General features: G+C 35.9%; 1 protein-coding gene across 12 annotated transcripts in view; it reads left to right on the top strand.

The window, feature by feature from the left end:
- Positions 1-24,805, top strand: part of DZIP3 (DAZ interacting zinc finger protein 3) — a 101,167-nt gene that overhangs the window by 70,536 nt on the left and 5,826 nt on the right. For all 12 annotated transcript variants that reach the window (XM_025913314.2, XM_086675509.1, XM_086675503.1 and 9 more), the window contains 7 exons: positions 8,241-8,309; positions 12,320-12,416; positions 13,924-14,027; positions 15,571-15,658; positions 17,092-17,193; positions 20,794-20,919; positions 23,765-23,907. In XM_025913314.2, coding sequence (XP_025769099.1) covers positions 8,241-8,309; positions 12,320-12,416; positions 13,924-14,027; positions 15,571-15,658; positions 17,092-17,193; positions 20,794-20,919; positions 23,765-23,907 — 729 coding nt within the window. The remainder of the gene's footprint in view (positions 1-8,240; positions 8,310-12,319; positions 12,417-13,923; positions 14,028-15,570; positions 15,659-17,091; positions 17,194-20,793; positions 20,920-23,764; positions 23,908-24,805) is intronic.

The raw sequence follows: 24,805 nt of genomic DNA, 5'->3' as shown, positions 1-24,805 counted from the left end.
CATGCTCTGTCTCTTTTTCTCTTTCAAAAGTAAATAAAGATCTAAAAAAAAAAATTAAAAAAAAAACCTTGCTGGATATAATCACTAATAAAGATGACAGAGGATTGAACTGGTAAACTTGAGGAAATACAAAAGACATTACCCAATCTAACAGCATAGAGGAGATAAACTAGGGAAAAGATAAAAAAGAGGACAGAGTCTCAGTGACTTGTGGGACAATAATAAAATAAGTTCTTGTCAGAATCTCAGAAGGAGAGAAGAGAGTGGGGGGAGGGGGAGGGAGAAGCATTAAAAGAAATGAGGTGAAATACATAAATTTACAAATTCAAGAAGCTGAATGAACCCAAAGTAGTATAACTGAAAGAAATCCATGCCAAGACACATCATAACTAAACTGCAAAAAAACTAAAGACAAAAATCTTGAAAGAGAAACAGAGAAAACACACATGGGAACATTAATTCAAATGAATCAAATTTCTCATCTGAAACCATGGAGGCCAGAAGGAAGTGGCACATTATTTAAGTGCTGGGAGAAAAAAAAAAAAAAAAACTAAAAGAAAACAACTATCTTGAATCCTATATCCAGCAAAAATATCCTTTAGGATTGAAGGGAAATAAAGACAAGTCTCAAAGAAAAACTAGAAGAATCCATTGCTACTAAACCTATGATTAAGGAATAGCTAAAGGAAGGTGTATAATCATAAAGGAAATGATAATAGAAACTTAGAACTTCCGAAAGGAAAGAAGAACATCCAAGTGAGTAAAGGGAGGGGTAAATAATAAGAGTCCATCCTATTCTCATTAATTTTTTAAATCATATTTGATGTTTGGATCAAAAATTATAATACCATCTTAGTGAAGTTTATGTAGAGGAAGTACAGCAATTATATTTTAAAACTGTAGAGGATAAAGAGACCTATATGAAAGTAAGGAAAATATCAATACCAGTAGATTACCATATACATATTGTAATACCTGGTGCAACCACTAAAGAAAGCTACAGAGATATATGTATTCAGATACACTATAAATAAGTCAAGATGGAATCCTAAAAAAAAAAAAAAAAAAAATGTTAAAATAACCCACAAGAAGGTAAGAAAAAAGAAACAGGAAACAAACAAAAAATAATGGCAGACTTAAGCCCTAACATCACTGATTACCTTACATGTAAATGATCTAAATACATCAATTAAAAGACCATGGCAGAGTGTATTTTAAAAACAAAACTGTTGGCACAAAAACAGACACATAGACCAATGGAATAGAATAGAAACCCCAGAACTAGACCCACAAACGTATGGCCAACTAATTTTTGACAAAGCAGGAAAGAACATCCAAAGGAAAAAAGACAGTCTCTTTAACAAATGGTGCTGGGAGAACTGGACAGCAACATGCAGAAGATTGAAACTAGACCACTTTCTCACAGCATTCACAAAAATAAACTCAAAATGGATAAAGGACCTGAATGTGAGATGGGAAACCATCAAAACCCTAGAGGAGAAAGCAGGAAAAGACCCTTCTGACCTCAGCCATAGCAATCTCTTACTCGACACATCCCCAAAGGCAAGGGAATTAAAAGCAAAAATGAATTACTGGGACCTTATGAAGATAAAAAGCTTCTGCACAGCAAAGGAAACAACCAACAAAACTAAAAGGCAACCAACGGAATGGGAAAAGATATTTGCAAATGACATATCGGACAAAGGGCTAGTAACCAAAATCTGTAAAGAGCTCACCAAACTCCACACCCGAAAAACAACCCAGTGAAGAAATGGGCAGAAAACATGAATAGACACTTCTCTAAAGAAGACATCCGGATGGCCAACAGGCACATGAAAAGATGTTCAGCGTCGCTCCTTATCAGGGAAATACAAATCAAAACCACACTCAGGTATCACCTCATGCCAGTCAGAGTGGCCAAAATGAACAAATCAGGAGACTATAGATGCTGGAGAGGATGTGGAGAAACGGGAACCCTCTTACACTGTTGGTGGGAATGCAAATTGGTGCAGCCGCTCTGGAAAGCAGTGTGGAGGTTCCTCAGAAAATTAAAAATAGGCCTACCTATGACCCAGCAATAGCACTGCTAGGGATTTACCCAAGGGATACAGGAGTACTGATGCATAGGGGCACTTGTACCCCAATGTTTATAGCAGCACTCTCAACAATAGCCAAATTGTGGGAAGAGCCTAAATGTCCATCAACTGATAAATGGATAAAGAAATTGTGGTTTATATACACAATGGACTACTACATGGCAATGAGAAAGAACGAAATATGGCCCTTTTTAGCAACGTGGATGGGACTGGAGAGTGTGATGCTAAGTGAAATAAGCCATACAGAGAAAGACAGATACCATATGTTTTCACTCTTATGTGGATCCTGAGAAACTTAACAGAAACCCATGGGGGAGGGGAAGGAAAAAAAAAAAAGAGGTTAGAGTGGGAGAGAGCCAAAGCATAAGAGACTCTTAAAAACTGAGAACAAACTGAGGCTTGATGGGGGGTGGGAGGGAAGGGAGGGTGGGTGATGGGTATTGAGGAGGGCACCTTTTGGGAAGAGCACTGGGTGTTGTATGGAAACCAATTTGACAATAAATTTCATATATTGGAAAAAAAATTAAAATTAAAAACTAATCCAACAATACATTGTTTACAAGAATCTTCAGTTTCAGCAACTGAAATAGATTGAGAATAAAAGGATGGTAAAATATATACAATGTAAACAATAAAAAAAGAAAGCAGGAATGGCTATATTAATAACAAAATGGACTTCAGAGCAAAGAAAGTTCTGGAGACAAAGAAGGACATTAAATAATGATGAAAGGATCAATCTGCCAAGAAGACATAACAACCTAAAGATGTATGTGCCAAACAACAGAGCCTCAAAATACATGAAGCAAAATTTGATAGAACTGTAAGGAGAAATAGAAAAACCTGCTATTAAAGTTGTTGATTTCAACATCCTACTCTAAGCAATTTATAGAACAACTAGATAGAATCAGCAAAGATAAAGAATTTCTACAACCCAACCAACCAAATAGGATCTAATCAATATTTATAGGACACTTCACTAGACAATAGCAGAATACATATGTTTGCAAGTGGCCATAGGAAAATATACCATAATAGAACATATGCTGGCCCATAAAACCTCAAAAAATTTGAGAGAGTTGAAATCATGCAAATCATGCACTCAGGTCAAAATGGAGTCAAACTAGAAATTAATAACAAATGCCCCTGTGCATCAGCACTCCTGTATCCCTTGGGTAAATTCCTAGCGGTGATATTGCTGGTTCATAGTGTAGATCTATTTTTAATTTTTTGAGGAACCTCCACACTGTTTTCCAGAAGGGCTGCACCAGTTTGCATTCCCACCAACAGTGCAAGAGTGTTCCCGTTTCTCCACATCCTCTCCAGCATCTGTAGTCTCCTGATTTGTTCATTTTGGCTACTCTGACTGGCGTGAGGTGGTATCACAGTGTGGTTTTGATTTGTATTTCCCTGATGAGGAGTGACGTTGAGCATCTTTTCATGTGCTTGTTGGCCATCTGGATGTCTTCTTTACAGAAGTGTCTATTCATGTTTTCTGCCCATTTCTTCACTGGATTATTTGTTTTCCGGGTGTACAGTTTGGTGAGTTCTTTATAGATTTTGGATACTAGCCCTTTGTCCGATATGTCATTTGCAAATATCTTTTCCCATTCTGTTGGTTGCCTTTTAGTTTTGTTGATTGCTGATGCATAGGGGCACTATAAACACCCCAAGGTTTATAGCAGCACTTTCAACAATAGCCAAATTATGGAAAGAACCTAAATGTCCATTAACTGATGAATGGATAAAGAAGATGTGGTTTATATACACAATGGAATACTACTTGGCAGTGAGAAAGAATGAAATACGGCCTTCTGTAGCAACGTGGATGGAACTGGAGAGTGTTATGCTAAGTGAAATAAGTCATACAGAGAAAGACCAATACCATATGTTTTCACTCTTATGTGGATCCTGAGAAACTTAACAGAAGACCATGGGGGAGGGGAAGGGAAAAAAAAAAGTTAGGGAGAAAGCCAAAGCATAAGAGACTCTTAAAAACTGAGAATAGGGGCACCTGGGTGGCTCAGTCGGTTGGGCGTCCGACTTCAGCTCAGGTCACGATCTTGCGGTCCGTGAGTTCGAGCCCCGCGTCGGGCTCTGGGCTGATGGCTCAGAGCCTGGAGCCTGTTTCAGATTCTGTGTCTCCCTCTCTCTCTGCCCCTCCCCCGTTCATGCTCTGTCTCTGTCTCAAAAATAAATAAACGTTAAAAAAATTTTTTTTAATAAATAAAAATAAAAAAAAAAAAACACTGAGAATAAACTGAGGGTTGACGGGGGGTGGGAGGGAGGGGAGGGTGGGTGATGGGCATTGAGGAGGGCACCTGTTGGGATGAGCACTGGGTGTTGTATGGAAATCAATTTGACAATAAATTTCTTATTAAAAATATAAAGATAACAGGAAAATCTCCTGCTGGAAAGTACACAAAACACTTCTAATTAATCCGTGGGTCAAAAAAGAGTTCTTAAGGAAAATAAAAGTATGTTGAACTGAATTAACATCAAAATACAATAGATCAAAATCTGTGGGAAACAGCTAAAGCAGTTCTGAGAAGATTTATAGTGCCAACTGTACACATTAGAAAAAAGGAAAAGTCTCAATCTAATCTAAGCTCCCTCCTCAAGAATCTGGAAAAAGGAAAGAAAAAAAAACCCCAAAACAAGCAGATTAAATTAATAAATATTAGAAGTAATGCAATTACTTCTAATGAAATTGCAAACAGAAAAACAATAAAGAAAATTCATGAATTAAAAATCTGTTTCTCTGAAAATATCAATAAAACTGATAGACCTCTACCAAAACTGACAAAGAAAAGAAGACACATATCACCACCATCAGGAATGAAACCATGGTAACACTACAGACTCTGCAGACAGAATTATGCTGAGTGAAAAAGCAAATCCCCAAAGCTTATGTACTATTTGATTCCATTCCTATATCATTCTTGAAATGACAAAATTTCCAAATTTAAAATTTTTTAAATGTTTATTTTTTTATTTACAAAAAAAATTTTTTTTTTTTACATTTATTTATTTTTGCGAGACAAAGCATAAGCAGGGGAGGGGCAGAGAGAGAGGGAGACACAGAATCAGAAGCAGGCTCCAGGCTTGGAGATGTCAGCACAGAGCCCGACGCAGGGCTCGAACCCACGAACCGTGAGATCATGACCTGAGCCAAAGTCAGACGCTTAACAAACTGAGCCACTCAGGCGCCCCTAAATGTTTATTTTTTTGAGAGAGAGCTAGCAAGCACACGTGAGGGATGGGCAGAGAGAGAGGAGACAGAATCCGAAGTAGGCTCTAGGCTTTGAGCTGTCAGCACAGAGCCTGACGTGGGGCCAGAACTCACAAGGCATGAGATCATGACCTGAGTTGAAGTCAGATGCTTAACTGACTGAGCTACCCAGGTACCCCTCAAAATTTTTGAAATGACACAATGATGAAAATGGAGAACATTAGTGATCCAAGGTTATAAGGAGGAAATGGGAATGGGAGCAAAATGAGGTTTGTGATAAAACTGTTCAGTGTCTTGACTGTATCACTATTCAAAATACTGGTTATTATACTATAGTTCTTCAAGACATTAACATTTGAAGAACATGAGTAAAGGGTACATGGGATCTCTCTCTATTATTTCTTGCACCTGTATATGAATCTATGATTATCTCAAAAGGCTTAATTTAAAAAAAAAAGTACAGTTGACACTTGAACATGGATTTGAACTATGTGGGTCTGCTTATATGCAAAATTTTTAAATAAATATAGTACAGTACTATAAATGTATTTTGTCTTTATGATCTTAGTAACATTTTCTTTTTATTGTAAGAGTACAGTATATAATACATATAACATACAATATATGTATTAATTGACTACGTTATCAGTAAGGCTGGTCAGCAGTAAGCTATTAGTAAAGTTGTTGGGGAGTCAGAAGTTATATACACAGATTTTCAACTGCGTTTGTCAGGGATAGCTATCAGCATCCCTAACCCCTATGTTGTTCAAGGCCCAGCTGTACATGTAAATAACTGTCAAGTGGAGCTATACTTAATAGGGATTTTGTAGGGTAAAAAGAGTACTTTTGATTGTTGTGATAAGGAAGAACTTCATTGAAGATAGTATTGAGATGGGAGATAGAATGAGATGGGAGAAAACACAGGGCATGTAGGCTGAGCGGAAACATGAGCAAGCACAGTGTGTGTTCTCATATAGCTTTTAAGCCTTTGTTTTATTCACTTGAACATGTCCCAAAAGTATATGATAAATGTATAAGTATTTTTAAATTATAAAATGTTGATTTCTTTTACTTTAGAACATGATGCTTATTGGAAAGCAAAGAAATCTTGTTTCTTTGGCCTAATTCAATGTCAGTCCTACACTAAATGTTTGGTAAATGTTTGTTGATGATAATTGCAGAATTAGCAGAAAGATTTATATAATAGCAACATATTTTGCACAAATTACAATAAGCACTTAATAAATGTTAAGTAACACTGTCAGTAAAACCCATATAAGAAACATGATAGCCAGCCAGAGTAACTTGAGATCTGTCAGAAAAGAACATCTAATCCTGCTCTAATGTTATTCATGAGAAAATAGGACTAAGAAGTTATGACTGCTTGAACATAGATAGCTGTTTCCTATCCAAGCTGGATGATAGAAACTATGCCTACCTTATCCTCTATTATTTGAGAATCCAGGTCTTCTGAATTCCCCACCAAGCTCTGTCAACTCTTTATTGCCCTCTAAACTATAGTTAGGTAAAATATTGACAAAATGGAAGCGTACAAAGGAAAGGAGGATGTCAATTTAAAAAATCTTATTACCTCTTTTTCAACTCTCTACATACTCCTGCATACCTTGCTTGAGTAACAAAGCTTGTCTTTCTTATTCTTTACTTGAGAACATGATCTTTTTTGTATAGAAACAGACCTGATTTCTTTTCATTGCATTTTTAGTTCAATAGAACATTGATTATAAGTCTCTATAGCTTCTAACAAGCTTGGAGTAAAGGTGAGTGGGTAATCTCTGAAATTTAATAGTAAGCAATACAACCAACATTTAAAGTCATTGTTTTAGGGCACCTGGGTGGCTCAGGCGGTTAAGCATCTGACTTCAGCTCAGGTCATGACCTCATGGTCTATGAGTTCGAGCCCTGTGTGGGGCTCTGTACTGAGAGCTCAGAGCCTGGAGCCTGATTCGGATTCTGTGTTACTCCCTCCCTCTATTCCTCCCTGGCTCATGCTGTCTCTTTCTCTCTCAAAAATAAATAAACATTAAAATATATATTTAAAAATAATAATAAAAAAGTCATTGTTTTAAGGCTATCATTCCAATAATTTATATTAACCAGAATTCCTATGTATCTCAAGTGTCTCAACATATCAGAGACTTAACGAGAAATGCGCTTTTGCTGTAAATGTCTTCATATTGTAGCAAATTAATGGGTTAGTGTAAAAACTTAGTTGTGAGGAGAAATACAGCAACACAATGAAGGAGTATCAGAGATGGTTTGTGAACATACATCAACTAAAAAGTATTACTTTTCACTTCTCGTAGTAGCTTCTTGCATATTAATATTTAAGCTAACTGCAAATGATGTTTTCTGGTTTACTTTTACCCAGTCTTCCCATGATTAGGTGATGTCGGTGACTCCCCTGTTATAATTTACTATTTTAATTAAAATTCTTATTTGCACACAACCTCTCTACTTTTATATTTAATATCGGGTTTCTTTCAGACTTTAACCCTTTAATAGTTTGTATGAATTTGTATGACTTGACATAACAACTTTGTAATCAAGTTAAAGTTACCAGTTCTATCACAGGCCTAGAAAATTAAAACATACCATTGGTGTTTTCTAGTGGGTAAACTAAGGTACAAAGAGCTAAAGACATTTTTCTGAGTCTTTGAAGTGGGGGTACAAGTTCTCTTTAGCTTCTAATTGATGGGGTTCGACCTTAGTACTTTCTTTGGGAAGTCAGTAAATCAGACATCGGAAGATAAATTGCAGCAGATCTAGTTGTAGGAGTCTATTTTCAGGCTTAATATTTGTGGTTCAAAATGGTCATCCCTCCTCAGCTACAAGTAGAGCTGTTCTGACTGTATTAATGGCAATTTCTAATATTTATGACTTACATTTTTTCTTAGATTACAGCGTCAGAGCCACGCTAAAGATCATGAAATCAAGAATCTTAAGGAGCAACTTTCCATGAAAAGGTATAAACTTGGCTGTTGATTTGGTTTAGTATATGTGCATCTCTGAAACTCTTAGGTATTCCACTCAGCATGTTCTGGCCAGGGTAGCCGTATAATTTATTATCCAAACTGGGGCACTTTAGAGCATAAAATTGAGCATCAGCATTATTAATAATTACACTGGGACAACAGTTATAAATTGGAAGTGCCCTAGGCAAATTGGGACATATATTTGCCTTAGTTCTGGCCCTAGAAAACTGCTGAGGGAGATTAGATGAGCAAAGTTGTAGTGCCACAATAAGCTTGCCAGGGACTAGAGCTTATGTGTTCTTATTGCTTAATAGTGCTAGGTGTGACTGATTTATGAAACTGGCTGAGTTTTATTCTCATTGACATATTTTTGCCTATAGGTAACTTTTTGGGAACTTAGATTCAGTAAACATAGCATAAAATTCACTGTGTTAAGTTATACAATTCATTGACTTTTAGGATGTTCACAGAGGTATACAACCATCACCTTTGTATGATTTCAGAACATTCTTATCACCCTAAAGAAATTCTGGATACATTAGAAATCACTCCTCCTCCCCTCCCCTAGCTTCTGGCAGTCATTAATCTATCATTTGTTGCTCTGGATTTGCCTTATTCTGGACATTTCATATAAATATAATTGTATAATAAATACCCTCTTATGATTAACTTCTTTAACTTAATGTTCTCCAGGTTCATCCATATTGTAGCATGTTATCAGTACTCATTCCTTTTTATGGGTAAATAATATTCTATTGTAGGGATATACTAAAATTTGTTGACCTTTTCATCAGCAGATGAACATTTGTTTCCATTTTTTCAATATTATGAATAATACTGTTATGAACATCTGTAAGTGAATTTTTGTATGAGCATAAGGTTTTCAGTTCCCTTGGGTGTATACCTAAGAGTGGAATTGCCGAGACATGTAGTAAACTCTGGTTAAATTTTTGAGGAACTACCAAACTATTTTCCAAGTAACTGCACATTTTACAATCCCACCAGCAATGCATGTGGGTTCTGCTTTCTCCACATCCTCACAGATACTTGTTAGATTATGTCTTCATTTTACTCATTGTAGTGGATGTGAAGTAGTTGATCATTGTGGTTTTTTATTTGCATTTTCTTAATGATTAAATATGTTGAATATTTCTCATGTGCCTGTTGGCTATTTGTGTATCTACTTGGAGAAATGTCTATTCAAATCCTTAGGCCATTTTTAAATTTTATTTATTTATTTATTATTATTTTTTTTTAATATATGAAATTTATTGTCAAATTGGTTTCCATACAACACCCAGTGCTCTTCCCAAAAGATGCCCTCTTCAGTGCCCATCACCTCCCCTCCCCACCCTCCCACCCCCCATCAACCCTCAGTTTGTTCTCAGTTTTTAACAGTCTCTTATGCTTTGGCTCTCTCCCACTCTAACCTCTTTTTTTTTTTTTTTTCCCTTACCCTCCACCATGGGTTTCTGTTAAGTTTCTCAGGATCCACATAAGAGTGAAAACATATGGTATCTGTCTTTCTCTGTATGGCTTATTTCACTTAGCATCATACTCTCCAGTCCCATCCGTGTTGCTACAAAGGGCCATATTTCATTCTTTCTCATTGCCACGTAGTACTCCATTGTGTATATAAACCACAATTTCTTTATCCATTTATCAGTTGATGGACATTTAGGCTTTTTCCACAATTTGGCTATTGTTGAAAGTGCTGCTATAAACATTGGGGTACAAGTGCCCCTATGCATTAAATTGGGTTGTCTTTTGTTGAGTTTTCAGAGTTCTACACATGTTCTAGATATAGGTCCTTAATCAGATACATGATTTGCAAATATTTTCTCCCATTCTGTGAGTTGTATTTTTACTTTCTTGATAATGTGCTTTAAAACACAAAAGTTTTTAATTTTGTTGGAGTCTAATTTATTTTCTAATTTATTTTTTCTCCTGTTCTTGTAGGCAATTTTGTACAATATTCAATGGCATAATAATTCCTTTTGGTTGAATTAATATATGTCCTTGAATATTTTTTTCCCTGAAAACACTGTAGCCTTAGTGGTATTAACAATACAGTATATTGTTTTATCAAGCTTCTCATTAATGTTTGTTAAGTATGCAAGTATCCAAGTGTTTCTAATAATGAAACAATGAGGATAGCCTTTGGAAACATCCCTATTACAAGATTATATTTCTTTTTGTTTCCTTTAAAGTCATAATTTAGTTTGTGTGCTCTAGAGTTTGGGGCTCAGGTGGGGCGCCTGGGTGGCTCAGTCGGTTGAGCAACCGACTTCGGCTCAGGTCATATCTCATGGTTTGTGAGTTTGAGCCCCGTGTCGGTATCTGTGCTGACAGCTCAGAGCCTAGAGCCTGCTTCTGATTCTGTGTCTCCCTCTCTCTGTGCCCCTCCCCCACTCATGCTCTGTCTCTCTCTCTCTCTCAGAAAGAAATAAACATTAAACAAAAATTTTAGAATTTGGGGCTCAGGTGTAGGAATCTGAAATGGGATGGGAAAAAGTCAAACCTTATAGGTAGTCTTTCTCCATAATGTCCTTCATAAGTAATGTCCTCATCATCTCCCTCTCTCCCTCTCAAGCTGTAGGATTTGTTTTCATTCTAAGGTGTTGAATGTGAGCACTGAGGCAACCAGTGCAATATTTTAATGCAGTGATGGCAGGGATAATAAAAACCTTTTGTAGTTGCTATTTGGGGATACAGAAAGGTTATAGAAACTTTATGTGAAATTTATAAATAATAATAGCTTACATTTATTTAGTACTTAATGTGTATTAAACACAAAATATTTTTATGTATGTTATCTGAATGAATTTTCACAACAGGTCTTTGAGGTAATTACTACAGTATTCTCCATTTTCACATGCAAAGAAACTGAGGTATAGAGAAGTTAAGTAACTTGCCCAAGGTTTCACATTTATTAAGTTTCAGAAATCAGATTCATTGTCGGACAACTTTATTTCAGAGCCAAGTTTTATTTTTTTTATCATTAAAAAAAAGTTTTTAATGTTTATTTATTTTTGAGAGAGAGAGAGAGAGAGAGAGAGAGAGAGAGTGAGTAGAGGAATAGCAGAGAGAGAGAGAGGGAGACACAGAATCCGAAACAAGCTCCAGGCTTTGAACTGTCAGCACATAGCATGAAAGGGGCTCAAACCCACTAACCGCAAGATCATTACCGGAGCCAAAGTCGGATGCTTAACCAACTGAGCCACTCAGGTGCCTCTCAGAGCCAAGTTTTAAATCATAGCCCCTATATTGACAACTTTAAAACTTCTGCGCTCTTGGGGCGCCTGGGTGGCGCAGTCGGTTAAGCGTCCGACTTCAGCCAGGTCACGATCTCGCGGTCCGTGAGTTCGAGCCCCGCGTCAGGCTCTGGGCTGATGGCTCGGAGCCTGGAGCCTGTTTCCGATTCTGTGTCTCCCTCTCTCTCTGCCCCTCCCCCGTTCATGCTCTGTCTCTCTCTGTCCCAAAAATAAATAAAAACGTTGAAAAAAGAAAAAAAAATTAAAAAAAAAAAAAAACAACTTCTGCGCTCTTAATAGTAAAGGATAACAGTAAGGGTTAAGTAAATGTCTTCTCTTGCTTTAAAAAAAATTTTTTTTTAACGTTTACTTATTATTGAGAGACACAGAGCATGTGCAGGGGAGGGGCAGAGAGAGAGGAAGACACATAATCCGAGGCAGGCTCCAGGCTCTGAGTGGTCAGCACAGAGCCCGACGCAGGGCTTGAACTCACGACCCTTGAGATCATTACCTGAGCCAAAGGGCTCGAACTCACGAACCTTGAGATCATGACCTGAGCCGAAGTCAGACGCTTAACCACTGAGCCACCGAGGCGCCCCTCTTCTCTTACTTTTATATGCTGTAAACTTTTACAAGAAATTATTTCTTACTCATTGAATAGTTTTGTATCTTTCTCCCTCCTGAATAAGGTAGAAAAGCCTATCCTTGCTGCAGTGTTGTTAATTCTTTAATGGTCATATATTTCAGATCTCAGTGGGAAATGGAGAAGCATAATCTGGAAAGCACAATTAAAACATACTTAAACAAACTGAATGCAGAAACTAGCAGAGCTTTAACAGCTGAGGTAATACATAAATACATAAATAAGGAGAGAGAGAGAGATGGGGTTGGGGAGGGAAGTTTTCCTTGTATACTAGTATACTAAAGAATTGAAAAAAAAACCTTATTTCTGAATAAACAAATAAGTCATCTTAGGACCAGCCAGAAAACATAACTCCAACTTCTGTGCTCTTTGACTCATTGCAATTTTGTACATGATTACTTCATTGTTGATGATCTTATGTTGTTTTCCTCCCCAGATGACTTCAGGAGATTGGTCTGCTTCAGTATATATAGGAAATACACACATCTTGGGAAAATTCTCATGAAGCCAGGTCACTAAGCCAAGTTTATAAGAATAACATTTTACTGCTGCTGGAGATAATATCTCCTTTCTTTGTTAGTTCCTATGTAGATCTTCCCAAAACACATATACATCATACACTCCCAATTTCAAAAACCAGCTTACCTTCTAGACCCCCAGAATGTCACTCACAGTTTGTTCTAAGTTAACTTAGAACACCACAACTAGGGTCTCTTCTAAAAGACATGTGATTGATTATCTGTATGGATGTAATTTTTATTTATAGATATTCAAACTTGATATAAAATGTTTTATATCAAACGCTCTAAAAATTTTTAGAGAGTTCACTAACATTAAAAGGATTATATATCTTCCTACCTCTGTCATGGGTGAGCTCTATTCTTTAGCAGAATAATTGGGAATCTGGAGGTCAACAATCAAGGAATGATACCTGAACCAAAAATAATCTGGAGAGTAAAATGCTAGCTATAACTGAAAAACCAAACCCTCAGATTACTTTAAGAGCTCAAGTTTGTATATTTTGTTTCTCACTACTTTTACTCAGAAAGTTTCTTTCTGCTTGCATGATTAATTTTATAAACCCTTAATGCTATCCAAGAATATAATCTACTTTCAGTGAATATTGAGTGATTACTGAGAAAAAACAGAGGCCAAGTAACCATGCAACAATAATGGTGCAGAAGGAATTCCTGCTATGGGGGAGACATTGGACCCATTGACCTCCCAAAGTCCATTTGGACTGCATGCTCCTCCTGTGTGGTCTTATTATTTTCTGATCCCTTCCTCAATTAACAAAACAAAACAAATAGCAGGATTCTTTTGAGTTTTCTTAAACTTTGCTGCATAGTAGAGTTACCTGAGAACTTTAAAAAATCCTAGCACTCAGGCTCTACCTGGTATCAATTAAATTAGAATTTCTGGGACCAAGGCACCATTTTTTTTTTTTTAAGTTTCTCAGATGATACCAGGGTATGTTCAAGCTTGAAAAACTAATGTTCTGGAATGGTTACCAACTCAGTAACCATTGACTAAAAAAGTTAGAGTTGCAGAATTAGAGTTTTTCTAATGTATTATGGATGGTCAAGAGGCTCAGGTGCTGGAAGAGATTGAGAAATAGTTTCACCTTTACTAGAAATGATTTAGAAAACAACGTGTTCATTTACAAGGACACCTTCAACTTCTTTGTCTTCCTCTCAAAAATCTGTAGGTGTACTTCTTACAGTGTCGTAGAGATTTTGGTCTGCTCCACCTAGAGCAGACTGAAAAGGAATGCCTCAGTCAGCTTGCCAGGGTGACTCACATGGCGGCAAGGTAACATTTTACTCTTCCTTAATGCTTCTTTATCTCAGAGATACTAACAAGAGGCTTTGAGGTCAAACATAATCTGTGTTTTACATGTAAGACACCAGAGTCTTTGGAGTAAACAAACCCTTATTTTTTTTAAACCTCAAAATTCATTTAATCACTTTGATACTTTTGCTTGGTTGCTTTTCCCGAAGCACTGAGAAATCTGAGCACAGTAATAGCTGCAGACAAATTTTTCCCTTCCCCTTAAGTGAAGTAGATGAAAAATCTCAGAAACATGCATCCAGACTAGATATTTACAAAATGGGGTGGATTCTAAGTGGAAAACCTTTTTTCTAATAGATTTCTCTTCTAACGCTTGATTTTAAATACTTTCGGAATACATTGAGGGAAAGATCAGTATTAACACCTGAAATCCTAAGTTAAAGCCAATTTCTTGCTGTGTGATAATAAGTGATTTTTAAATTTGGGGCAGGTTGCATGAGACTGTCCTTAAATTTATAATTTTATGGAGTATACCTTCATGCTTAAAGAATTAACTAAATTAGAATTTCTGGGACCAAGGCATCATTATTTTTTTAATGATGATCATTTTAATGATCATCATTATTCTTCAGTTCTAAAGAATCAGACTCTCTGATGTTTAGCAAGATTCCCAGGATATACTGATGTGCATTCAGGTCCGGGAAGCACTGTTGTAAGTGATCAGTCTATCTTTGCTTGCTAGAGGGAGAAGGGGCACTCTATAAACTAAAATATTATCAAGCCTCTTTGTATAAGATGATCTCAGTGATAACTTATTCTGCTCTTTTAAAACTGGTGTGCTGGGTGACACTGGGGTGGGGATATTTTAATAGAGCCTTTTGAAAGGCCTCATGAAATCTCTTCTAGAGATGGCAGACCTTCCACACCTCAAAGGTGTTCCTACTTAAGTCATCTGGTGGGCATGTTTGGCAGAGCTGCTGTGTTTGTGTAGTTTATGCACTGCATCGAGGCAACAGTCTAATTCATCCTCGCAGAAGAGGTAGTTCTTTATGATTTGCCCTCCCATAAGGGTATCTTTTAGGAATTTGCACAAGAGCTGATAGGCCACCTATGGCCCTGGGATGTCAGGGCTACTGTGAAGATAGTCTAAAACCTGCTTCCAAGAGGAATCAGCATCTGGAAGGATGCTCCTGCTTTTGATGGCTAGGGCATTTCCCTGTTCGGCCTTCTCTGCTTCCTTACTTCAACAGAGGGATTCCTGTGTAAAGATTTCATGTGTCCTAAAAAATATTGCCACGATAGAAAACCACTTGGTGTTGTGGAAGCAGAAGTTGTATTTGCTCTTGAAAAAGAAAATATATTCCCCATCTTTGTTTTATTTTTAATAACAAAACCCTTCCATACAACTTTGTGCCCATTTGAGGTAATTGTTGGTGTCGGAGGTAATTTTGTTGCTGTTTTATATTATTTACATACATGCTAAAGAATATAATGGAAATTTTTAGAGACCTATGTGGTATATAAAAAGAAAGAACTTTCTCTTGTGTCTCCTTTCCTACATCAGTAACCTGGAATCACTTCAATTAAAGGCTGCAGTAGAGAGTTGGAATGCCATTGTAACAGATGTTAGAAATAAGATTGCATTCCTCAGGGTAAGTGCTGAAGTATCTTTAGAGTAAATTGAATGTTGTAGGAGGTATATACATAAAGAAAACATGTAACATTAATAACAATTACTGGAGAAATTTAAGGAAGAACATGGTTTTTTTTCAGTTATTACAATTTGTGCCTTTTTAAGGTTTGACATCGATATTTCCATGTAGTTGATTGTAGACAGACTCGTAGGCTAATGCATGTGGGTTTTTCAGGTCTTTCAAGCCCTTCATACAATAAAGGAACTCAAAAATTGTGCTTCACACCTAATTTTCCTAGAATTCCAAAGCTGATTCTGCTGTAATCAAAAATAATTGTCATAACTTGATCTGAGTAATTCTGTGTTTATATAATTAAAAGGACAATCAAGCAGACCTGTCTCGGTTTTCAGTCTTAGATTTTATGTTCTTATTCTATAATGCGAAATATTTATTCATTATTTAATAGAATTAGGACTATGCTTAACGTAATCTAAAGAGATAACCTACTGGATATTTAATAATTTCTTCATTTGGCCTTAGGATATTTTTGTATTTATATCTTCAGGTAAATATATAATGTTCAGTGTTTTGTGATTTCACAACACTGCTAGCAAAACAATGACATTTAATTGTGACAACTGCCTCAGAGCATTACCTATTTGTCCAGCTTTTCCGGTGGCTGTCTTGACTGTTTCTTTGTAAGACTCTTGTTATGAGGTCTTCAGTGATGCTTAGCATTTCTATTGGGTTTACTCACTGGCCTCACAAGAGCAGCTACATCTTTGTCTTCTTTCATGCACAGGTCTTCTGTGTGAAGTTTCTAATGTTTTATTTCTTTTCCAGTCTCTGTGGGTTGTTTACAAAATAATACTGTGAAGTAACAATGCCAAAAACTTTTGAGAGTATGTAGTTAAGCTTCAGAGATTGGAGTCTTAGTTTTGGCAAAATCCATGAGATAAAACAAAGGTATATATGATACTAGAGAAAACTAGAGGTATAACTCTGAGATAAACAAAATGTGGATATTTAATGAGTATTCCATAAAATTTCCCCTCCAATTTTTAAAGTGAACATTTGCAAGTAGCTCAACTCTTCGTTACAAATACTGTTTTCCCATATTTATCAGCCCGATATTACTTACAGCTTCTTAAATCTTTAGACACTATTCACTTTATATCAGTGATTCCCATTTTGGGGCTGAAAATTATGGAAATACTGAAGAATTATCATAGGATCTGTGAATTATGTGTCTTTGTATCTTGCCAGTACATTTGGGGATAGTGTGTTATAGAATTACTTTATGTCAAAAATCGTTTTTATGTTATTTCTGACATAATTGGTTGAGAATCACTGTTGTGTGTTTTATTATTCAAAACTGCATCGAGTATTCCCATATGCTATTTCTTTGAGGTTTATTTTGCTCTAAAATATTGTTTCTCTTGTTCTACTAGACACAGTACAATGAACAAATTAACAAGGTGAAGCAAGGGTTTGCCTTGAGCACCCTACCTCCAATCCAGCTTCCTCCACCACCACCTAATCCTGACATACTGGTAAGAAATAGGACATTTTGAAAAATTGCCATCTTCATCTTGATGAAGTGCTAAGGGCTATATGTTTAATGTGTGTTCAAAATAGAATAGGCACATACTGTGCATATTGTTTGTAATTATGTCTATTCCTGCTATATTATTTCCAGATGATATAACTAGTTGACTGGCTTAGCCATGCCAATACATAGGTGTATCACTGGATTTTAGTGATGTATTTGGTAGCTAAAGAGGTAATATATTCTTATGCATCCTGTCAATCTCACCTGTAAGGTAAGAGAAAACTGATGGATGGGCAGAATTCCCAATGCTCTCAGGTTACCCCTAGATGACTAAACCATCTCAGTATAGTACCCTAGCAGTTTAGACTTCACCCCTCCACTTCTACTTTGAACATTCCGTTCCTTAACTTTTATCCCTATTCTACCTTTAGTAGCTTCCATTTATGCCCCTTTCCTGCTTATTGCTGGGAATCAGTGAGTCTCAATCAGCTATCTCTCTGTTGGACTATTTGTATTATCCTTCTGGGAAACATAGTACCTTAGCCCAATAAATTCACACAGCTTTTCAAAAGACCTTTCAGGAAAGAACCATTAGGTGATCATTTTTATTATCAAAACACATCTGGGAATAGGAAAAGGAGAAAGGTGTGAGATATTTAGTGGCCAATCACTTTCAACCCCAGCACTTCTGCTTGTAGTAGAACTTTGAAAATGTTATTTCTGTAATTAGTTGAGTGTATCAGAGAACTTGAAAATTATGTGAATTGTGTGGAGTTACACTGTGTTTCAAAAGCAGGATCCAAAGCTAAAAGCATTATATGGTGTACACCATGGTCTTTAGAATGCAGTATTGCCTTTTATATTTTTAGTTCAGTTTTTATAGGAGCACTACATTATGAACATTATTATTCTAGGGTTGGAACTTCATCATACTCAATTACCTCGATAAGAAATATTATATGCAAATGATGGAGAAATCCAAAGAGTCCTTGTAGTTCTACAGGAAGTAACACATATGCTTGTATGATTTCTAGAAACTCTGCTTTCTGCCCATTTTCAAACTACCACCTATAGGTTGTAGTTAAACTCTCCGATAACTCTAAATATAAAATGGCTCCAGAGACTCCGAAGCCACATACAGAGTTGTTCTTTGAAGTTTCTTGAAACCAGATCAGCACAAGCTGTCTGATACCAGTGATAACTCCATAGCTGACATATGTAGTTAAACTTTGACCTCTAGATCCTCATCACTTTGAAGGCTTTCTTATGTCTGATGGGGCTTAACCCAGGTTTAGTCAAGGGCAAAACCCCACTGGCAGTTAAGCTCTGTGCGTCCTTCTGCTAACATCTGAGAGGTACATGTGTATCTTTTGTGCTTCCTAACTAGCATCACCGCTGTGTTTGATCAAAACTAACAGTTGTGTTCAAGTGCAAGCATCAGCGACCACTAAACATTAGTGGAACAGTTTGAGAGTGCAAATGCTAGAAATGTAACGATGCTATTTGCCGTAAGTTAAGATTATTCAATGGAAACATACTAGAGATCTGGGTTTAAGTCCTAACTCTCTGAATAACTATGTTATTCTTGGAAAAATCAGCTATGCTGGACTTTGTTTTTTCCATGTATAACACCAGGAAATTATACTAGATGACCTGGTTACTGAAATACATCTATGGGTATGTATGTAAGTGATGAATCACTAGATTATATTCCTTAAACTAATATCACACTATATGTTAACTAGAATTTAAATAAAAACTTGAAATATACATACATACATACATACAGAAAAAGAGTTCATCTATCTCTGAGATCCTAGTATTATAAAGAATAGTCAACAGGCTTTAAATGTATAGTAGTCTAACCTGAGAAATCTGAAATAAGGGGTACTCTTCCCAGTTTAACCCAGTATTTTTTATATGTTTTTATTATATCTTGGGTTTTGTACCCTGGCTATCTAATTCTCCCAAGTAGTATTAGGTAGTGGCTGTCTGCAAAGAGAGCAGGAATACTGACTCATACCCACCATCCATTCATTCTTTAAAAACTTTACATTATGAAAATTGAAACACAAAAATAGAATAGTATAACAAACCTCTGTGAACTAAGAGAGCCAACATTTTGTTAATCTTGTTTCATGTCATCCTCTTCTTCCTACTGGGATATTTTAAAGTACATATCATATAATCTCATCCATGTATAGTTCATCCTAAAAGATGAGGATATTATTATTATTGGATATAATGATAACATCATTTTTTTTACCTAAGAAAATTAAAAAATTTAATATCTAATATCCATTAGATATTATTATTAGATATAATGGTATCACCATTTTTTTACCTAAGAAAATTAAAAATTTTTAATATCTAAAATCCAGTTAAAATTTATATTTCCCAGTTGCCTTAAAAATGCCTTTTTCTTACCTAGTTTGCAATATTTCCAATTTGATTATAATTACTCTTTTAATAACTTATTTTTAAAAACAATTCAAATAAAGTTTTAACTTCGCATGTGGCTCATTGTTCTTTAAATCTCTAGCAACTACCTGACCCCCTCTCTTTTACTCATGTCATTTATTTGTTAAAAAAGTTCAGATTCCCACATTATTGATTTAATTGATTGCATCCTTGTGATGTCATTGTACATGTTCTATTTTCTATAAACTGTTGATTAGATCTAGACAGTTGCTTAGAATCAGGTTCAGTATTTTTAGCAAGAGTACTTACAGACAATGATATACACAATGTCTTTCCTTTAGTGCTATTAAATAAGAATCCGGTGTCAACCTCATGTATTCATTTTATTGTTCCCTATTAACCTATGATCTGTGTTGATGTTCATTTTTTTTCCAATTCAAAAAATATTTGAATTTCTGTTTATGCCAGTGCTAGACTTGGCACATAGTAGAAACTTAATCTGTCCTCTTCTGTAGTCTAGTCAGTAAGGTATCCATCCCATTGCTAGATGCTAAGAAGGGCTAGCTTTCCACAGCCCCCTGGAAGGTGCAGTAACACCTATAAGCATGTCTACAAGTCATTGTAAGGGGGTTTATGCCCCAGGCCCACTGCACTTCAGCTTTCTGCTCTGATTGGAGCTAACCATAAAGTCAAAATCCATCAGGTGATACAAGTTCCCTCCAATGCGTAACCAAGGAAAGTAATATTTTCTATAGTCAGCTTTGGTTCTTTATAATTTCTGAGTATCAGTATTATTCATCAATGTGGACAGTACTCATTGAGGAGCCTCTTAGCATAGTTCTATATTATTATAGTTGGGAGGGAACTTTAAAAATCACTTAACCTAATAACCTTCTGCTTTATAGATTAGTAACTTGGCATCCCTGGTTACCCAGCCAGGTAGAAAGAGAGACTAGAACTCACTTTTCTTTTCTCTCTGCTCTTTTGTATATTCACTACCCTTCGCTTTTCCAAAAATGCGTACATTTAACTGTTATGACAACACCAATTCTAATGCTAGTGCTTTGTATCTAGATTTCAAATTGTTTTCCCCCAAACATTGCTCTATGAATTTAGATCATTGACTATTTAATATATAAATGTATTGGGTTTTTGTTTTTTTTAACCTTTTCTATTTTAGATGCAGCAGTTCTTGGGAAGACCTCTTATGAAAGAATCTTTCTTTAGACCCATACTCACTGTTCCTCAGATGCCTGCCGTTTGCCCTGGAGTCATCTCTGCACCTGGCCAACCTAGAGCCCCTCTGGTACAGATCCCTTTTTGGTGGAATAGTTTTTATCACCACAGTAGACTTTGTGAATGAATGTGTTCTGTTTATTTGATAGGTGGTGATGGTGGTGGTAGTAGTGGAGGGGAGGATAACTGAATGACAGGTGAATGAATAGTTCCATTTGAAGTGCTGTGCTAAGAGCATTCCATATATTATTTTGTTAGCTGATACTGGTTTAGCTTCTGGAGACAAAGATAAATACCTTTTTATAGTAGACAGTCCTTATAGGATTTTATAGTTTTGCTTCTATAATAGGCAACAATATAGGGTAGATTAATATTTTTAATAGATAATTTATATTTAGCATGTTTGATGGGTAATTAGAAAACAAAGAAGCCAATTCATAACAAAGTTATGCCACAAAGCTAAAGAAAAACTTTATTTACACAAACGTACACACATATGTATAGTAGCACACAAACAATATAATTTGCATCACCTTGGAATATACTATAAAGTGATGAATCGTCCTCCTAGCTACAACTAGCCAGATAAGCCTTATCCAAACCTGAAGAGGCAATAGAGAAAATTTAAATGACCAGGATTATTATTTGTAATCTTGGCAAAGGTAAATGTTTTTTAATAAAAAAAAATCTTGTCCCAGAAGATTGATGTTAACTAAGGAAAATTCTCTAATCTTGACTTTCCATAAGTGCATTCTTATCAGTTTTTTATACCTATAAATAGTCTCCCTTTGAAATATATAGTCAGATGGACTCTTATTTTTGTAGAGGCTGACTCTGCTAATAAATATGTACATAGACCTTAACATGTTAACTGAGTACCACATCTCTTTATTCCCCATGATATCACAGTGTTGTTCATGTGGTTTGCTCCCCCACCATTATATTAAAGATAGTTTTGTGTGTGTATACATGCACACACACAGACACACACACACACACCCTTATTGAAAACTTTGTGAAGTACCTCAACCTAATAAGATTATTTTCTGATTCCTGGGGAAAAGGTGGATACTAAGGCAAACCCAGATGTCTGGGCAGTTTTCTCCTCTAAGTAGGCTTTGTAGGAGTTACTTCAGTAGCTGTTAGTAATTGCTAATCTTTCATGAGTAATCTTATATTTGAAAATAACCTGTAAAGCCTTAGGTAAAAGTTGTCATGTTTATAATTATCGTAGTAATCAGCTAAAAGTGTTCACTTCCTGATACTAATTAGAGTGTTAAAGTTTCTAAGAAGAAATGCCATAACATATGGCAAAACTGATGGTTTCATGGCTCAGAGGTGTCACTACAACTTGCATACCACCTTTGTCTGTAACATTCATGAGACATGGGGCAGACATTCTAGTAGTAGTCTCATCTTTATTTCTTTGAAAATTCAACTATAGCATAAATTACTTTTATAATTAGAAAAATCATAAAAAATGGAAATGCAAGCTAGTGCAGCCACTCTGGAAAATAGTATGGAGGTTCCTCAAAAAACTAAAAATAGAACTACCCTATGACCGAGCAATTGCACTACTAGGCATTTATCCACGGGATACAGGTGTGCTGTTTTGAAGGGACACATGCACCCCCATGTTTATAGCAGCACTATCAACAATAGCCAAAGTATGGAAAGAGCCCAAATGTCCGTCGATGGATGAATGGATAAAGAAGATGTGGGGTGTGTGTGTGTATACACACACACAATGGAGTATTACTCAGCAATCAAAAAGAATGGAATCTTGCCATTTGCAACTATGTGGATGGAACTGGAGGGTATTATGCTCAGTGAAATTAGTCAGAGAAAGACAAATATCATATGACTTCACTCATATGAGGACTTTAAGAGACAAAACAGATGAACATAAGGGAATAAAAAGAATAAAAGCAGGGAGGGACAAAGCATAAGAGACTCATAAATATGGAGAACAAACAGAGAGTTACTGCAGGGGGTGTGGGAGGGGGGATGGGCTAAATGGGTAAGGGGCACTAAAGAATCTACTCCTGAAATCATTGTTGCACTATATGCTAACTAATTTGGATGTAAATTAAAAAAAAAAAAAATTTTTTTAAATCATAAAAAAGCAAATAACAGAAATATACAAAGTAGAAAGTAAAATTATTTTGCAGTTAAATCCTAGGAAATAATCAGTTTACAGGTTGTTTATAACTTGAGACCTTTTCTATGCATATGTATTTTTTTAATTTAATATAAAAAGAGCCCTACCGTAAATACTATACCACAGACTTTTAAAAAAATGAAACATAATGGGGCACTTGGGTGGCTTAGTTGGTTAAGTGTCCGACTCTTGATTTCGGCTCAGGTCATGATCTCACAATTGTGAGATCAAGCCCTGCATCAGACTCCGCACTGGGCATGGAGTCTGCTTAGGATTCTCTCTCTCTCCCTCTTCCTCTCCCCTGCTCATGCATGCATGTGCATATTCCCCCTCTCTCTCAAAAAAAACAAAATCAAATGAAACAAAACAAAAACCTTTCATGGGCATGTCTTCTTCTCAGATATATAGATATGTTTCTAAGGACCTGATTAAATATGCTATAATTCACTCATTCCCCTCTTAGCACACTAGTTGTTTCTTTACTATTCTAAAATACAGCAGTAAATACTCTGTATTTCTGTAATTTCTTCAATTACGGAGACTCACATGTCTCCTTTTCAAAATAAGGGTAATTAAAAACAAGAAGTATTATTGTGCTAGTTAAATTTTTAAAAAAATTCTAAAAAGGGAATGTGTAGGTCGATATTCTTCCTCTTCATTCTACCCACTTTCTGAGGTATGGAAATACGATGTTGTCATGGAATGTTACTTCCTAATAACTGAAGCTGATGGGTTATAACTGTGTTCCTTTCAGATGACTGGTATAGCCTGGACTGTACCGGCGCCTGTGGGAGATGCTGGGCCTCCTCCCAGTGCAGGTCTGGGAAGTGACCCCCCCATGATGAATTGGGAGAGGATTATAGACAGGCTGAAAACTGCTTTTCCACAACAAACCAGGTACCTTAATTTTTATTTAGTTGTGAGTACAGATCATACTCTACGTTTTCCACCACCATAATTAGGGGAATGAAACCAACATACACACAAATATATTTCCTTTCCATTGCCTTGGTAAGGAAAATGAAATTTAAAGGGATAGTGTCCAATATAAATGCTAAGCCTCTTCACTAAATATATTAGTCTTAAATTATGACAGAATAGATTTTTAAATTTAGGTTTGCTCATTTACTAAGAAGTATAACTAGTCATAAGCCTATCCAATTTTAATGCCACCAGTTACAATAATTAATAACCTCTTTCCAAAATGAATTTTGATTGTATGCTATATATATATATATAAGCCCAAACATCAGGTTTTACTTTCCTATTTCCTTAATTTTATTTAGGGCTCTTAGTTTTTGTTAGGGAACACAGTTAAATGCAAGAAATAATTATTTTGCTGTGGTTTTCACAGTTCTGACTTTAGCAGAAAGATATTTTTCTTCTCCAGAAATGAAGTTTTTTATCCTTTTGTATTTAAGGAAATAATTCTAGTTTTTAACCAGTATTTTCATTTGAAGGCTAACACTTTTATTTAATGAACATATTGTTATGTTTCAGGATTATGGTTTTCTAAATATAGTGAACAGACAATGAAAATAGAACTGTAATACAGTTACAAGTATATGTACATATAAAATGAATAGTAATCCAAGGTAGTTTACCAGGCTGATGACCTGACACTTCATTTGGGAAAGAAAATATTTCATCCTATTCTATCCTACCAAAAATGTATACAGACTTTGAGTCAACGGAATATGGGATTTGAAAAGGAATGTATTGATTGTGTGATAAACCTACATTATTTTAATGTGTCTTCTAGCTTCTCTGTTCAGTTTTAATTTTGTAAAACTCA

This window comes from Puma concolor, chromosome C2 (assembly GCF_028749965.1).
Source record: "Puma concolor isolate L17-30 chromosome C2, mPumCon1.1.hap2, whole genome shotgun sequence".
Classification (NCBI taxonomy): Eukaryota; Metazoa; Chordata; class Mammalia; order Carnivora; family Felidae; genus Puma; species Puma concolor.
This window is presented reverse-complemented; position numbering and strand designations above follow the sequence as displayed.